The sequence below is a fragment of the Strigops habroptila genome, chromosome 4, assembly GCF_004027225.2.
Source record: "Strigops habroptila isolate Jane chromosome 4, bStrHab1.2.pri, whole genome shotgun sequence".
NCBI lineage: Eukaryota > Metazoa > Chordata > Aves > Psittaciformes > Psittacidae > Strigops > Strigops habroptila.
This window is the reverse complement of record NC_046358.1, coordinates 16,828,792-16,846,813: the sequence shown is the minus strand read 5'-3', so window position 1 is coordinate 16,846,813 and position 18,022 is coordinate 16,828,792. Positions and strand designations below refer to the sequence as shown.

The 18,022-nt window shown below is 48.0% G+C and overlaps 2 protein-coding genes across 9 annotated transcripts in view; one reads left to right on the top strand and one right to left on the bottom strand.

Annotated features, from left to right (window-relative positions):
* Positions 1-2,468: 2,468 nt before the first annotated feature.
* Positions 2,469-6,870, bottom strand: RIOX1 (ribosomal oxygenase 1). The gene has a single exon (XM_030483409.1). It carries the CDS (start codon positions 4,176-4,178, stop codon positions 2,508-2,510), a length of 1,671 nt encoding a protein of 556 aa, XP_030339269.1. The 5' UTR covers positions 4,179-6,870; the 3' UTR covers positions 2,469-2,507.
* A 3,980-nt stretch (positions 6,871-10,850) lies between these two features.
* NUMB (NUMB endocytic adaptor protein) overlaps positions 10,851-18,022 on the top strand; it is a 101,883-nt gene continuing 94,711 nt past the window's right edge. For 7 of the 8 annotated variants that reach the window (XM_030483403.1, XM_030483406.1, XM_030483402.1 and 4 more), the window contains exon 1: positions 10,858-10,940. The gene's annotated coding sequence lies outside the window, so the exon portion shown is untranslated. Of the gene's footprint in view, positions 10,941-18,022 lie in introns of all 8 variants that reach the window. The other variant, XM_030483408.1, reaches the window with a different exon arrangement.

Below are 18,022 nucleotides of genomic sequence, written 5' to 3'. Positions count from 1 at the left end.
CCAGATTGCTGCTCGGGTCAGGCTGGGTATCGGTCGGTGGGTGGTGAGCAATTGTATCCTCTCCCCTTGTTATTTCCCTTATCGTTATTATTATTACTGGTAGCAGTAGTGGCTTTGTATTATACCTTAGTTACTGGACTGCTCTTATCTCAACCCGTGGGAGTTACATTCTTATGATTCTCCTGCCATCCCTCTGGGAGCAGCGGGAGGAGGAAGGGGGGAAGTGAGCGAGCGGCTGCGTGGTTCCGAGTTACCGGCTGGGCTTAAACCACGACACTGCAATCATAAAACAGCATTGTGGAAAAGTATAGCTGAGGCTTGTCAGTATGGGAACTGGCCACACAGCCAGGTGTGTATACATCTAACTTGTTAGATCCCGATATGAAACTTTTTGCACCCAGCATGAAAACCCTCATATTGGAGGGTACATCATTGCCCTGGCTTCAGCTGCAACAGTTATTTTTCTCCTTCTTAGTAGCTGGTGCAGTGCTGTGTTTTGGTTTTAGCCTGAGAACAATGCTGGTAACACACCGATGTTTTCAGTTGTTGCTAAGTAATGCTTACCCAATCAAGGACTTTTCAGTCTCTCCTGCTTTGCCAGTGAGGAGGGGCACAAGAAGCCGGGAGGGAGCAGAGACAGGACACCTGACCCGAGCTAGCCAAAGGGGTATTCCATACCACAGCATGTCATGCCCACTATATAAACTGGGGGGAGTTACCTGGCAGGGCCAGATCGCTGCTCAGGTTGGTCTGGGTACTGGCCTGCAGGTGGTGGGCAATCATGTTGTGCATTGCTTGTGTTTATTGTTTGGGGTTTTTTTCCCCTTCCCTTTTTAGGTTTTATATTCTCTCCCCTTGCTACTTCCATCACCATCATCATCATTATTATTATTATACTTTAGTTATTGGACTGTTCTTATCTCAACCCGTGCGATTTATGTTCTTTTGATTCTCCTCCCCATCCCGCCCAGAGTGGGGAGGATAAGGGGGGAGTGAGCAAGTGGCTGCATGGTTCTGAGTTACCAGCTGGGCTTAAACCACAACAACCATTTACCTTGAAAGGATTAACAACTTCCCGGCTAGGGGCTGCTGTGGGAAAACCAGTGGGAGAGGTTATTCTATCAGACTGCAAGAATTCAGAGCAGCCCTGCAGAGAAGGACTTGGGGGTGTTGGTTGACGAGCTTAACATGAGCCGGCAGCGTGTGCTTGCAGCCCAGAAAGCCAACCGTATCCTGGGCTGCATCAAAACAAGCGTGACCAGCAGGTCGAAGGAGGTGATCCTGCCCCTCTACTCTGCTCTTGTGAGACCTCACTTGGAGTACTGCGTACAGTTCTGGTGTCCTCAACATAAAAAGGACATGGAACTGTTGGAGCTAGTCCAGAGGAGGGCCACGAGGATGATAAGAGGGCTGGAGCACCTCTCGTATGAAAACAGGCTGAGAGAGTTGGGGCTGTGCAGTCTGGAGAAGAGAAGGCTGCGTGGAGACCTCATAGCAGCCTTCCAGTATCTGAAGGGGGTCTACAAGGATGCTGGGGAGAGACTCTTCCTTAGGGACTGTAGTGGTAGGACAAGGGGTAATGGGTTCAAACTTAAAACAGGGGAAGTTTAGATTAGATATAAGGAAGAAGTTCTTTACAGTGAGGGTGGTGAAGCACTGGAATGGGTTGCCCAGGGAGGTTGTGGATGCTCCATCCCTGGCGGTGTTCAAGGCCAGGTTGGACAGAGCCTTGGACCACGTGTTTTAGTGCAAGGTGTCCCTGCCCATGGCAGGGGGGTTGGAACTAGATGATCTTAAGGTCCTTTCCAACCCTTACGATTCTATGATTCTATGATTCTATCACCAAGACAGCTTGCAATTATCAGACTACAAACAAAGAAACAGAGCCTGAAGCATTTCAAAGGCAGCAGCTCACGTTCACAAGAGAACATCTCGCTGCACTGTTCAGCAAGGGCATGGCCATGCAGGTGGTGTAATCGCTGTCACCGAGCAGGAGCTGCCTGCCAGCTCCGCTTTTAGAAGGTTGGCTGAGTTTTTCCTGTGGCCGACAGGTGTTTGCAGCACAGCACAGGCCTGAAGGCCATGCTGTATGTGTGGTGCAGTACAGCACAGGCACACATAACAGTGATCATCACTGCATTTGCCTATGAGTAATGCGAGTACTTCCTGCAGCAGGGCAGGCTGCATTGCAACACTGTGTAAACACACAGATGATTTACAGACTGCAAGAAAGTTCACTGGCTTCCTGAAGTTACCTAGAGTGTAGTAATATGGCTCTTGAAAGGAAAAAATGAAAAATTAAGCACTTCCCTTCTCTAGTCACTCAGCCATGCAGAATCACTCCCGTTTTAACGACAACATCCGATTGCTCTACCCACGCCAAAGCCCTTCTGCCCCCAGATGAGATACTGTGATCTGAACTCCTGCTTCACACCTAGCAGGCATAAGGCAAGAATGAGACAGAACACTTTCTAAACAAATGTATGTTTATTTTGCTAAAAAAAGAGTTACACTTGCACCAGAGGCTTCTTTGTAGTCAGAATGCCCTTCTCAAACAGGAGCGTGGCTAGAGATATCTTGTCCTCCAAGGTTTCACAGGGAAGGGCATCCACGCTGATGTGGTCTGGATAGGAAGACAGGAGAAATTCGATACTGTCTATATACTCGGGACCTAGCTCAAGAAACTTGGGTTCTTCCTTGTGATACACTCTTGAGTTTTCCGTCGTGTAATACAACATCACCCCTGCTTCTTCATTACACAATCTAATGATGCCATGGCGGAGGAGACGGACTTCTGTGTCTTTTGTTATTAGAATATCAACATTGCAGGGGCCTGCGTCTTGCCACCTGGCTGGGAAGCCATACACACTCTTCAGCTTTTCACTTTGTGTAAGCACTGGGGGGAGACAGTCATGAAGAAACGACTTGGCTCTCTGATCCACGGCAGCATCAACGGGGGCATAGTCAAGAAGCTTCTTTATCAGGCTCTGCACCTTCTTCATAAAGGCTGTTCGGCGAGCGTCGACTTTGTCCGAGTTGGCAACCCCCATGTATCCCAGGTAGTCCATGGGAAGCCCTTGCCGGAACTCCACGTCCTCCTCCAGGGCCATGTGCAGGGCAGCTGGCAGGAGCTTCTCCAGGAGGTCCCCCCAGGAGTTCCTCTGGTAGGAAGACACAGTGATGTGGAGGGAGTGCGCATCAGGAAGGCAGTCACCCTGGTGGATAAAGCCACGGGGGAAGTAAAGCAGGTCCCCGGCCTCCAGCACTGTCTCCAGCATGGGCTCGCCAAGCTCAGCTTGTGTGAGGTTTGCGCTGGAGAACTGGGGCAGCACTTCAGCGTCCACCCGGGGGCTGTAGACACGCCAGTGCTTCCTTCCCTCCAGCTGCAGCACGAAGGCCTCAATGTCATCGTAGTGGGGGGCGAAGCCCTGCGTCCCCGGCGGTGTGAGGTATGTGTTGGCCCCCGCCATGCTGCCGAAGTGCTCCTGCAGGATGGAGAGGAAGTGCCAGATGGTGTGGGAGAAGGTCTGCGGGCTGAGGAGCCGCAGGGAGCAGCCGTTCTGGTAGAAGTCCCACACGACAGCGGGCAGGGCCCGGCCAGAGGGGTTGTGCGTCTCCCGCACCCCCTCGGCATAGCTGGTCACGTCCAGGTGGGTCCCGAAGCGCACCCCGCCGCTCCGCAGGGCCGCGTCGAAGTCGGCCGTGGAGAAGAGCCCCGCGTAGTAGCCTGGGTCGCCCCGCCGCAGCAGCAGCGGCGCCCGCTCCCAGTGCCGCTCCACGAACTCCGCCGGCGACACCGGGGCCAGCAGCCACCGGAACAGCTCCGCTGCCCGCTCCCGGCTGTCCTCCAGCCGCCCCAGCCGCCGCAGCAGCCCCGCCACGCCGCCGCCTTCTCCCCAGCTCTCCGCTGGGCCGCGCTGCCGCTCCCATTCAGGGCTGTGGGCCGGCGCCTTGGCCCGCTGCACGCGGCTGACGGGCGGGGAGGCGGTCGGCTGCGGCGGGGCCTCGGGCTCCAAACCACCGCCTCCCGCCTCGCCGCGCCTCGGCCGTACCTTGGCCCACTTGCCGCCTGCATGGCGACGCCCGGGCCGCTCGGCCCAGGCCGCCCGTCGGTACACGGACAGCGCCGAGAGCCGGCACAGCCGCCGCCGCCGCTCCGCCGCGCTGCCCGCCGCCATGGCCGCCTGTGCTGTGCCGCCCCGCCCCAGCGGGCTGCTTCCGCCGGGGCCTGTGCGTATGGGTGCCCCGGAGAGTGCGCGAAGGGTATCGCGGGGAGAGGGAAATATCCGCCCGCCGGAGGGAGTTTTGGATGTGTGCGTGTGTAGAACGGGATGTCGTACCTTTTACCGTCATCCCACTGAAGACATGCGAGGCTCCCTGCCTCCCTCCGCCCCGCAAAAGGAAAAGGGAGGCGATCCCAGGTAGATCCGCTCCCTGCCTGAAAGCTCCGTTCTGGAAGTACGCTCTAAGCCCCTGCAGGAAAGGTTTGCTCCGCAGGCGCACCACCAGGCTGCGCTTCTGGACAGCCTGCAGTTACTTTGCAGCCTAATGGGGCTAGATGAAGTGAGACCTGTTTCATAAGGTTCTGCTGCACCAGGAGTAGAAATTCAGGTTGGATGGAGCCAGTTCTGATGTGCCATCCCTCCTCCCCATCACCGTGCTGTAAAAGCATTGTATGTATGCAATGACAACTGTTTTCATTTTGGAGGTATTTTTCTGACAGAGTTCTGCCGGCACAGCCTTTGCAGACAAAAATGTGGGAAGAGCAACAGCAGCAGGAAATTGTCCTGTTTGTACCATGGTGGTTTGAGCTGAAGGCGCTGGGTTTTAGGCGTGTTTAAGACACCACTTCAGCCTCCGATTTAAGTTCTTGAAGGTTTTAGGCTTTGCCAGCAGGTGGCAGACGCCGACCAGCGCTCCGCGCCGCTGCGGTGGGAAATACGCGTGAACCGGGAGATGGCATTTTCCTGGCAGGATGATGTGGTTTAAAACGGGAGGGAAGTGCTGCCTGTACCTGCATGTGTAGACTGGAAGAGGAAGGAAGGTGAACTCTTGATTTCAATCTATTCTTTGTTTTCCCAAGGTTAAGCCCAGCTTACCAGCGTAATCTTATCAGATGAAACCATTTCAGCAGAACTGGGCCGTTAACAAACCTGCGATGCAGAAGCTATGAAATATGGTAGATATCAGGCTGTTGTATGCTGTAATTGTAAATAAACCCGGCTAAATAGGCTTGGCAGGGGGAAGACCATTGAAAAATCTGGGCACCTGGGTTGTTATCGGTGTTACTGTTTAATTTATCAGAGTGCAACTGAGTCTTCTCAGAAGAAGCTGGGCACTGTACAGAGAGGCTGACCTGAGTTACACCGGAATACATGTAATGACTGCAGCAAAGCTGCTCTGGATATTTACCAGTACGGCAAGTTCAAAGTCTCATTCAAGGGCTCTAATCTTCATACGGATGCCATTTTCTGCTGCCGAGAGACAGATGATTGACATTGGATTTGGTTTTGATGTATAACAAAGTCTCAGAGTGAAGAACACGGTGGAAAATGACAGTGGTGAAATCTCTATAACAATAAAATGTTTCTTTTGACAATTCAGCTTTTCTAACAGTAAAGCCTTTCAAGAATAAGGAATGTTGCTATTTTTCTACATGACACAAGAAAGGATTTTGACCTAAGGCAAAAAGAGGGAGCTTCAGTATCACTTACAGAATACTCAGATGGTTGTCTAGGAATAGCCACAAGGTCTACATGCTGTTTTCATTCGGTATCCAATATTTCAAGGGAGTTTGTTGTAAAGAAAGAACAGTGTCACGTACAGCTCTTTAAATAAACAAAAGGAAAGTAGCCCAGATCTCTGAATGATTAGGTGGTCCCCAGCTGCTGCTCACATAGACAGAGGAGCAACTAGATGCTCAATTAAATTTCTTAATTAGAATTTAGCCCAAAGTTACTCAGATTTTATGAGCATATAAGCTGCACTGCCAAGAGCCACATGTGTTTTATTTAAAAGGACATAAAAATGTGGTGAGTACAACTTATTAAAGAGCCACAAGTGACTTCAAAAGAAATAAGCAAATGGCACCTCAAAGAAATGTTGGGTTCATTTGATATTTTAACCTTATGCCTTTCCCTGATCAAAAAATGGATACCTTGAGCTTAAAGAGCAGGTCAGGCTAGGCCTTATCCTGCAAATATATGAGCAGTCTTCACTAATGAGTGGAAAGGGCAAAATGCTTTGCAGTTCTTTGCTATCAGATACTCAGATGTTCACCACCGTGTGATCTGCCCAGTACTTTCTCTGTGTTCCCGGCAAACCGTTAATGTAAACTAGTCACTTTTAGAAACTTAAACTCAGTTTAATCCTTTTTCTCATTATTACTTTGCTGTCAACCTTCCTTTTGCACTATCAGTTTTATTCTCATGCCAAAAGCAATACCCAGCAAGGAAAAAGAAGACTTCAAGCCTTCACTAATGGGTTTCCTTAGCTGACAGTCTTTCTTATACAGCCTAGTGACATCCAGTATGTCATCACTGGGAGGACACTGGGCTGGATTGTAAAGCCCGCTCCTCGTTGTGAAAGCTATGAAGTTCACTGCCAGATAACAAGACTGAAAGCTAATTCAGGAACTGTTTCTCAAGAGCTATCCTCTGGCCCCCCTCATCAGAGTGAATGCACTCACTCACTGAAGCATCTCTTGGCAGAGATTTTGGCCTCTCTCCAGCTGTTTCTCTCTTCTCAGGGATTTTCTTATTCAATGACTGGTTGTGGTCTTTAATCCTGGTTATCTTGTACAGAGAGCCCCACTGAGAAAAGAAGCCTTCCCTGCCATGGAACAGTCCAATTAAAACAAATTTATAAAAATAATAATTACAAGGTCCAGTCCTCCCTATGAAATTATCTTTTTAGAGGGATTTGGAAGCACAGAGGTTTTCTCTTGTCCCGTGTGACACTAAGAGACACTTGTAAGTTAAAGTTGAATTTACGTAATGTATTTGAGTAGGACCCTCAGCTGAGCATACTCACTGCCTTGATGGGGTATCTGTACTTTGAAAGCATTTAGAAATAATTTTATGAGGGTTTCTGTGCTCTTAGTAGATACCATCTAGCATTTGGTAGCACTGAGCAGATACCATCTGCAGTGACTCCATAGGCGGTGACTAAACACGAAGCTACAGACTCCAAGACTCCAATCTTATTGCTTTTCAGTGGAAGGAGAGAAGTAAATGGCCTTGAGGGGAAAATCTCCATCCTAAAATGAAATACCCTATAGGATTAATCACATGTAGACAATTGAGTTAGCAGGCATAGTCAAGCTGTTCCTGCATGCATCACATATCTTGTGCTAGAGAATGTTATTTTGATATGCACAGACCATGGCTCTTGACAAGCTGTTTGGGTGATGCTTTTCCATGGAAGAAAGATTTTAAAGGATTCTTGCTATTCACATTCTTTCTGTGTTAATGATGGCATCTGCATAGATGTGCTCATGAAATACATTTATGCCCACTATTTCAAAATGAACATATAGCCATGCTAACATCCAGCAGCACTGTGCAACATTTGCTTCTTCTGTAAGTTTCTCCTTTTTGGAAGCTTTGCTAAAGACTTTACCTTCCCCCCCCCCCCCCGTAAAAATTGCCTATACTGAAGTTTTTCTGAAGTACTCTGAAACTGCTTGCTCACCTCTGACACAGCACTACCAAGATGGAAACATTGTGCAAACAGGATGTCTTGGTTTAGCAACCATATTGTTCAGATCTGCTAAGAGCATGATACAACAAAGCCCACGTGGCACTTGCTTATTTGCTTCCAGTAGCAAATTTGCATTGCTACTAGACAACATGGCACCTTCTAGAAGGATTTTTGAGCATTTTCAGTGCTCATCCACACACATGAGCTCCCACTGTTTTACCAGTATTGTCAAAAAAATGGAATTCCTTTTGGGTAAGCACAGTTATAGCAGCATAAAAATGCTTATAGTAGTATTTATACTGGTATGGCTTGTTCCTAGAAGGGATAATATTACGGTGTGATTAGAGAAGGGAGATTTAATCACTGACATCATTTTAGATAGCCAATAGGAGAGAATGATGTTAAGCCTCCGGGTATCTGCAATGAGGATAAGGAGTTTGCATTATCATGAGTGCCTATGTAATACACTCTGAGGTCCTTAGGGGATAGCGTGCTATCCTGCTGTCCCACTCAGACCAGGAAGGATCTTGGCTAGAAAGACACTGCTGACTGAAGTAAGTGGGTATGACAGGAGACAGCCAAGTCCATTAATCCTGCGTATTGCCCGCAGAGCCCTGTTCTCAGTCTTGAAGAAAAGGTGGAAATGGGGAAATTGGGTTGGGTTTTTTGGGAATGCTGTGAAGTCTCTCCCATTTCTTCGTTATCCCAAAGGATTAAAGCACCTTGAAGCCTTGTTTCCAGTATCAGGCCTCGGAGAATTAATTTACCCCATCACATGTAAACTCTGTGGGAAGACCGACTGCACAGAATATGGCTCGGACCTGCAGCGCAGCATTGCAAATGTGAAGTTTGCTGTGTGAGATGCTCGGCTTGCCCAGCTCAGTGACCTCTAAGGTCATTATCCTTTCCTTTCCCACCACAGCTCCCTTTCCCTTTGGTCACCAATGACTATACAGGGAAGTCAAGTTCGTAGCTGAGCAGAGAAGCGGTAATGGCAACAAGTCAATTTAACTATCTAAAAAATATTTGTAAAAGCCATATATAGCTGAAGCATACATTAGAACTTTATTTACAATAGCATGTCCTGGCCTTTTCTTTGCCAGCCCTCAAATACGTTTCATTTGGAAGTAGAACATCTTCATAATACAGGAATTGTTCTTAGAAATTAAGGTTTAAGGCATCATGTTTTATAAAATTTTTGACAGAAATCCAAAGACTAAGATGAAAAGTTATGCTGAAGCTACTGGGCATGTGGTATTTTAAGAGCTATGCCAGGTCAGGAATGTTTTCACAAAATCAGAAGAAAACTCAGGACTGGCAGAAACGTCTGTCTAGTCATTTTGGAACGTTTGGCTCAAACATAGCTGTGTTGTACTGCTGGCTGAGAGCAGCAGTCTGAAAGTAACTCAGTAACAACTGTGAGAGGGAAGGCAGCTCTCTGCTTTGGTTTTGCTTTCCAAGCAGAGGAACAAGCATACAGATGTAAGGAAAAAAAAAACCCGTATCTTCTTAGTTCATCCCTTAATGAACAAGGGATGATCCAGGGGTCGGAGCATCGGTCTGAAACTGAGTCAGTGTCACATTCATCCTGCCCCAGCACCTCCTCTGTGAGCTTGGTAAATGATTTTTGCACATAATGTTCTGAAATTCCCACTGATTTCAGTTGCTTTATTTTCTGGATGTTTGCCAGTTAACATTAGGCCCATTCTTTGTTGCTCTGTTTCTTTGCTTGGTTCAGAAACAAAGAGGAATAAGGGGGATGGTGCATGCAGGGAGAAGATGATGCAGAGAAACCTCATGTAATCTTTGCATTGCCATTTCCTGAAGGTTTTGGGGTTTTTTTTGGTTTTGTTGGTTTGGTTTTTTTTTTTAGCTCAATGCTGCGGGAACTATTGTGGCTTGCACTTTGGGTGAAGGAGCTGCTTGAAAGTCTGGTGAGGGGAAGCAGCTGTTGGAAATGCGCATGCTGGAGACTCTGTTCGGGGCAAGGCCCGCAGCACAGTCACACGGGTGCTGCGTGCAGAGGATTCCCCTGGGTAGGTTCCCTTTGAAGCGCAGCCTCCCTGCTGAACCCAGCACCCGGTACTGCCTCCGGTTTGAAAATGGAGGCACGGCTGCGTTTCTTGGGATGAAGGAAATCCGAGAACATTTTGGATCTCAGAAAGCCCCAATCATGGAGGTTAACGCACAGCACAGAGGAGCCTGCTCGCGGTTTCCCTGCAAATCCGGCCTCTAGCTGTTGGAGGACATTATGTGCGCGATTCCTGGAGAGCTGGCATTAGCAGCACGTTTCACTGCAGCCCCTGGGGAAGGCGCCAGTTATCACGCGGGGTTTACTGGGGTGAAACCGGGGTGGCACCGGGCCCCGCGGCTGGGTCTGTGGGAGCCACGCTCCTCGGCCTCCTCCTGGGGCCACCGCTGCTGCCAGCCCGCGCCGGGGTGGCCGCTTCTCCAGCGAGGGGGCTCTATGAGAGCTGCCGGCAGAAGTCCCCACCGCGGCAGCGCCGGTGTCAGGGATTGGGCAGGAGCCTGCCCCCGAGCCCTCCTGGGGGGACAGTGGGGCGGGGCCGCTTTCAGCTCGAGGCGCCACGGAGCTGGAGCTTCGGAGAGCGGAACCCCACCGCAGGGGGGCTCTGCCCTGCCGCCCTGCCCGCCCGGGAGCCGCCTCACTGTTGTGAGGGGACGAGACCCAAGACTCATGCCGGATCCACACCGGAGACAGGCACCGAGCCGCTCCGGGGAAGAAGGCACGTCCCAGCCGAGCGCACCAGCGGGACGCCGGCCGGAGGGTCTCCGGGAGCCGGGCGGAGCGGCCTCTGCCACGACGCCCTCCGGAGGACCGCCGCGCAACCCAGCTCTCCTCCGCGCCAGCGCAGCATAACGCCGAACGGAGAGACGGGCCCACTGCCGCAGCTGACACCTCCTCCAGCCTATCCTGGGGCACTGCTCTCACCGCTTTAGCCAATCAGGAGCGGCAGCAAAGAGTGGGGGCACCAAAGCCCCGGCGTGAATAAAACACCCGGGCCCCGTGGGCGGAGAGAGGCGGGGTCGGAGTTTTGACGAGCATCTCCTCTCACCAATCCAAAGGCTCGACGGCAGGCTGGGTGGCCAATGGGCTGCCGGGATGGGCGTGGCGGGCGGCGGGGGCAGTCGGCGCGGGGGGAAGCGGCGGCGGCGGCGCTGCTCGGTGGTGACGGGTGGCTGAGGCGGTGCTGGAGGGAGGAGGCTGCGGGCATCAGGTGAGCGCGGCCGGGCCGCACCGTGCCGCGGGGTACGGCCTTGGCCGAGGCAGGCGGGGGCTGGAGCCGCCGCCGGGTGTGGCGGTGTCGTGCGAGTCCCGCCGGGCGCGGGGGGGTGGAGAAGCCTGAGGGGGCCGGGGAGGGGGCGCGGTGGTGCCCCGGGAAGGGGATGTGGGGCCCGGGGAGAGGCGGCGGCGCGCTCCGGTGCCTGTCCCGGGGTGGCAGTGGGGTGGGCCTCGGCGCGATCCCCGGGGTGGGGTGGCGGTGGGGCGGGGGCCCGGCGCAGGTGGAGCCCGCGGGGGGCGGCCGCTGGGCGAAGGCCGTGCGGGGAGCACCGAGCCGCCGGCCCGGGGGAGCGACCCCCGGGGCGCTGCCGCTTCCTTATCTCCCTCTTTTGGAGCTGCCTGTGCCTGCGGTCTCTCCTAGGCCTTGAATCCCGGCCAGGTTTCCGACAGAGGGTCCCTCTGGCGCGGCCGCTCCCGGGCTGTGTCTAGCCGTAAGCGGCGCTTTGTATCGCCTCCCGGCCCTGCGTGCGGCCGCGGGAGCGAGCCGGGGGCGCCACGGCTCCGCGAAGCTCGGGCTTCCCCGAAATCCTTCGCCTCGTCTGAATCGGGGTTGGGGCGCTGTGAAGTTTGGGAGGCGCTGAGACGAGGCTCCGAGGCGGGGGCGCTGACGACCCGGTCTGGCAGCGGGAGTTGTAGGGGAAAGGGCCCCGTAAGCAGCGAAACTCGTCTCGTTCTACCCGGTTCGTGGCTCCGCCGGTCCCTTTCAGCCTGTGTAGCAGCCCGCCAGGCTGCACAAAGAAGCAGCCGGCCGGGTTCAGCTCGTCCTGCGGCGCGCCGGAGGGACTGGTGAGCAACAGGGAGCCGAGCGGGGGGTGGGCTGCTGTGTGCCTGGGGAGGGCTCACCGCGGCCGAGCGCTTCGCTCCGCTCTGCTTCCAGTAGATAACGAGGAGTTAAAACGCAGCTTCTGTTTCGAATGCGCCTAACACCTTTTGTTACTTACTTACTGCATTCAGGGAGATGAACAGTCTTGAAGAATGAAAGGATGCATGTCTCAGAGCAGAGTTAATGACTTGCAGCAGCTCGGGTCTACAACTCCTTCTGTCCAGTACATTTATGTAACCTACTCATTAATGGTTTATGAAATGAGAAGGGAGCTTTTGGGTTGATTTCTCTGTGCTATGCTATTTTCGGGGTTGATGTCAATGTTTCTTAATTCAGCTGTCCGGAGTAGGAGATACTTACAGCAGTTAACAGTGTCCGACTGTACCGTTTGAGGGGCTTTGTTTTGCTTTGTTGTTGTATTTTTGATCTTCCTGCCCCTCCAGATAGGCTCCTGAATGAGGAGAGTGGGTAAAATGGAAGGCACAGTCATTATGTTTGGCTACAATATTACTCTAGGTAGGGCTTGTAGCAAAAAGTGTAAATATTTAAGTGGATTTCTGACTCATCAGTTCTGTTTGACTTATTGATCTATGGTTACTGCTAAAACGGTCTTTATACAGAAGCTAATAGTTACCATAGAGAAACAGTATTGTTTTTCTGCTCATCAGTGTGTGTTTTCCATTTCTTCATCTCTTGGCAATTCTCTGTGGAAATGCTGCTTCCCCCCCCCCCCCCCGCCTTAGCAAGAATCTTACGACTCAAATAAAAAAATACTATGAACAAAGTAAAAAAAAAAAAAAAAAAATAGAATGAGATGTGTTCTTAAACTCCTTTGATAGCCTGAGTTATCCTACAGTAAGCTCTTTTTAATCTGTAATGGAATAAGGTGTTGGTTTTAAGCCTCAGTGAAAACTCTGATTTACAGAACTCTAAACATAAAACATCAAAGAAATGCTTTCCTAAAGTATACATATGAAATGCAATTCAAATCAGCCATTTAAATCCTTATTAGCAGAAAATTTATTTTTCAGCCTGGGAATTGCTTTCCAGCATTTATTACTTCTCTTGAATGTGTGGAAACTGAAGGTGCATGTAAACTAGACAGATTAGAAAAGTTTGTTTATCTTCTCATCCTGGCGTTGTGCAGCCCTCTGAGTTTGGATTAGTAGCTGATAATGCTATGCATTTAGGAAGAAAAAAGTCCAAACCAAGAAGCCATGCTGGGCTCCTAAGACTTGCAAGACATCTAAGTATTACATTTTGTAATTTACTTGGTGGTGGAATGATCTGCAAGTACCTTTTTCCCTACTGTAATGAGCATGGTGGGAATGACTTTCTGAAATGACTGAAAATCCTTGCAGAAGTGCTTGCCTTCCCAGAAATAGGGGTCAGCAGGAAAACATATCGTAGCAGATTTTTGTATCACATGCTCATCTGAGGTCGTTATGGCACCATGCAGAATTCTTGAATTCCACCTATAGCTGGTTTTATTCCACTCGTAATGTTGGTGGAGCTGCGTGACATTGGGGAAAAAAAGAAATCACCCCAATACTGTAGAAATTAAATCTTCTGCACTCTAGAAGAGGTGTTTTACAGAATCTCTCAGGTAAAAGATTCTCATGGCAGCCTAAACTGGTTGGACTTTGGGGCCCCATCCTATTTATTGCACTCATCTGACACTCTGCTGATCATTCTTTTTTTGTGAGGGAGAGGTCAAAGGTTAGTTATATTCTTCTTCATTTTGCCAGCTTATCAAGTAGGCTAGGTTTAAACTATTGTGAAATCATGGACTTAGTCTTGCTTTTGGAGTTTACATTGGTCAGATATATTAAAATTATAGGTTACTTTTTCAGTCCAGGGATCTCAATTTTAGTAAGTGACATTAAAGTGTTTTGTCTTTCTGCAGAATTCCAAGCATAAGCTCAATCAAGCTAAGATTTAACACATCCTCTACAGTCACATTGTTGCATTACCACCAGAGCAGCTTTGGTTTCTCTGGCGATGCTTTCACCAAAAGGAACTGCTGTTCCCTGTTAGTCGCTCTTTGCTGATCCAGCTGAAAACGGTAGTACAGAAAAATGTTGAGATTCAGTTGAATCAACTGCCTGAACTGGCTGACTTCATGGCTATGCAAATGTTGTTGCTCGCAGAGGAGGAAGAGGAGGTGGCTATGACCATGCTTTTCTGAAGCAGCTCTGTTTTAGTTTTGCCTAAGCTTGTCAAGAAACTTGGCAGCTTAAACTGGGACAGTGGTGGTCCTGCCTCCTTGACTGTGCATCTTCCCCTGCTGGCAAGGAAGCCTTTGTGGCTGTGAGTTGGGCAAAGTCAAGGAGTTAATCAGGCTGGTAATGAATTGCTTTTTCGTTTTGTTGCCTTTTGGCTGGATCATGTTTCTGAGCTGGCTCACCATCCAGGTCAGGGAGAAGGAATGGGACTTCCTATTGAAGTGAATGAGATAGGGGGTGGGAGATGGGGCTGTAGTAGCTCTGATTTAAATTTCCTTGAGCTTTTCTGTAACTGTATGTTTCCATCAACATGACCTGGGTTAACAAAGACCTATAGCAAACTGTTTTAAGTTGGCTTGGCTAATAAAGCCTCAAATAAATTGGACACTGTTCTGCTTTTCTCAGCTGGCACGCTGGTGTGGGTGGTAACAGCAGCAAGTGGAGGATGAGGAGGTAAGGATGGGCTAAGTGGAGTAACCTCAGACTGACATAGCTGTTGAGGAACAAATCCGTGGAAGAGGATTTGTTCTCGTCTTAATTGTGGGATCCATCAAATACCCATTTTGAACTGATTTTCTTTATGGCGTATAGTTAAAGCAGATGTTGCATCAGAAAGAAGAAAACCTTCATAACAAGCAAGATCACGAAGACTCTTTTTCTTTTTTACTGACCAAGACTTTGCAAGCATTAATAGGCTGCGATCAGTCTAGAAGTATAAATGGCATCATGTCATGTGTAACTGCAGTTACATATTCATTCAGAATCCTTTTAAGTGTGTTGTAGGAGATATCTCTGTGAAAACTTGAATTTCTTTGTTCAGCATTTGTCATTACAGAGTAATTCTTTGTAGAGTCCTGGTGTTCTGTAGTTATCAGATGTGATGGCTTAAAGATGCTTCTGGATAGTAATTTATGTATCTTCTGTTTCTGCAGAGCTGTGACTGAAAGTGTGTCAGGACAAATGATTTGTGTGTGAGACACTGGCTGAAAAAGGAATATGGATGCCAAAATGGACAGCTTCACATTTTCCTCAAGAGCACCTTTACATTTCAGAGTTTGAGGGTCAGAAAAGCCAAAGAGAGTTTGGCTTGTTTGAGTGCTGAATCTGTAGGATTTTTGAGATTTAGTTGATGGGTTTTGATATTGCAGCCAGAACCAAAGTTATTAGTCTTATAAGTGAAATAGTGTTTTCAAATACAGTGGACTGAAATACCACTTGGATCAAACAGTTTATAATTTTTTCTGGCTACCTTTCCTTTCTAGGAAACAACAATCTGGCACTTCCTATTGAATTGGATTGTGATCTGTATGCTTTAATCTTTGGGTATACCCAGAGAGTTTATTAATCAGAACTGCTTTCTGTAGGTACATACTTTGTCATTGGCCTGGGCTGCTTCACAGGGCACAGATCTGGAAGCTGCAAGTAATACTGAAGCTATAAAGAGAAAACATACCGGTGCGCTTGGCCAGAACCACTCTTGCTGTATGCTGGCTGTTCTTGGTCTAGGTGTGACCACTTTTAGTCGGTTCATTTTTCTAGGGGAAAAAAACCCCTGAACCTTAAGGGTCTCTCTTTTCTTCTACTTTTAGTGTTGTTTAAACTTGATTAATGCAGTTTGAGTCTGTGTTGAGGCTCCACTTTCAGCAGTGGACTGATTTTAGACTGTTAAAGAAGCTTGTTTCCATAATCCACTAGAACTAAAGATACCTTGGCTTTTCCAAGGCTGTGTTGATGGGCACACTGAGTGTATAACTGCCAAACTCCCCTAGTTACTCAGCTTGCCTAGCAAGTGGATGCTTAGTGGCTGTTAAATGCTTGAGTCTTTAGTTAGCTGATATCTTTGTGTGTTGATTTAGGATTTTGAGTGAGGATAGTCTGCTTTCAAAGGCATTAATTCATCAACTGCTGAAGTAAAAATCTGTGGAGACAAGGGAATTTGTTCCCCATACCAGGGAATGACACAAATAGAAACTTGGTTCATAAATTATATAGGCCAGGTCTAACTTTTGTTAGTAACTAACAGTAAAAGCATTGGGTTTGTATTGTTTACTTTGTGTGCACAGTATGAGGGAAAAGCAAGTATGTTCCTTCCTTCTAAATGTGTTTAATAGTAATCTTCTAATTTTGTTCTTGGGTGTGTTGTTCTGGAACTCAGTAGCGCTAGACCAGTTTACATGAAGCGAATAGCCTTGAAATTCAGTGCTGGCTTGTCTAATTGCTTGCTCTAACATTTGTTTCTTATTCAAAGTAATAACCTAAATTCTGTGGAAAATAATCAGTGAGTACTTTTCTTTATAAAAAGACAGTTGATACTCATTTGATTTGTACAGGTTGCTGTAACTGCAGGGCTACAGAGCTGGAAAGGCTGTATTCTGGGGGCTCTGGCTGGCTCATGTCTCAGCAGTGGGATAGATGAATTTTGCAGCTTTTTCCCCTACTTTAATAATAGGCCTTTGTAAAGTACATACTTTTTTTTTTTTTTTAAGGCTGGCTATTTTATTGTCAAAGTCTGTTTAATGTGATCTTTCTGCTGACTAGTGTTCGTTTACAAAAATGAGATGTGATGCTGTTTCCAAAAAGCCTGCAAGGCTTAATCTGATCTAAAAAACCAGAGAAAGAATTTACCCGTCACTAAGGTAGTACTAGTGAAGGTTTGGTGCTTTGTGCTGGGCCAGGGTTTCTGTGCAGGTTCTTCCTCTTAGTCCTGATCAATGCAGAGTCTGCATTTATGTCGAGTCATCGCTTTTCAGGTGGAAATGTATATCACCTGTGCATCAAATTCCCTAACCTAGCCTGAAAATACCATATATGAAAATGAGTGTGTTTGTTTTAAGGTCTTACATATACCAGGTTTTGTAGGATTCAGTGCTGATGCTGGTTTTGCTTTTCATGTTTTAGCAGATATTTACTGCCATAGTGGCTTTTGGGGGTTTCTTTCCTTCCCCTCCCCACTCAGTAAATTATCAGTAGTCTAGTTAATAGTTAGAATTAATTGCATACTCTCTTGTATTAACAGACCTTGAACATTATCAGAGGTTAATTTAATATTAATGTTCAGTTTTGCTTGTGTCTAGAAACTTTGTTATTTCTGTATAGGTTACAGTGTCCATGTGAAAAGCATCTCTTATGTAATGTGCTCTTTCTTTGACGGGATTTGCACAGAGTGGCTTTGAAAGAGTGTTATCACATTCGTGTGCATATTTATTTACTCATAAAGATTACTTCATCTTTTTTTTTTTATTTTAAATGACATGAGTTTGTTTCTCGGAGGCAATTTGTTAGTTTAAAGCACCTCTCAACTGTGTCATGTCTGGGTTTTCCTATGTAAAGAATGTAGCCTGTAAAAAGCCCCCCAGTTTGAGCAACTGGGCAGCCCTGTGTATTTCTCTTAGCTTGGCAGCAGAAAGCCAGTCTTGTGCAAGGGAATGAGGGACTGTGATTCAGATGGCCTGTGTCTTTTTGCTAGGATATTTACTGGAAGCTTCTATAGAATAGTTGGTTTTGTATCAGACTTTATAGAGTTGATTACATATATTAGTTATGTTTGGATTCACAGTATGCAGCTGACAAATAGAAGAATCACTGAATGCTTGTTGAGCATTCTGGGTGTGTTTTGGATAGGTGCATCATGCTGATATTGAATATGGAGTGTTTATAATTTCATTTAAATGTCTGTACTAGCATTATATGGTGCCTTTTTTGGTTTTATTTTTTCCCCTCCTTCAGGTTTTATTTCGTCTGGGCAAATTCTGACCTGCTAGCTTAGATGGCCTGGAGACTCCTCCAGCAGTCTGTAATGAATGTGATGATAACTAAGTTAATTCATTTTTGTGCTGCCCCCAGGAATAGCACAGTGGTACATCAAGATAATTTTCAGGTTTTCTCTTAGCCTTTTACCAACCTGAATCCTTTGTGTCTTTGACTTTCATAAAGACTACTCAACGCTGTGAGTGTTATCCTCCAAATAAG

Excerpts from the sequence above, each read along its gene's own strand:
- RIOX1 (XM_030483409.1), bottom strand. The coding sequence starts at position 4,178 with ATGGCGGCGGGCAGCGCGGCGGAGCGGCGGCGGCGGCTGTGCCGGCTC.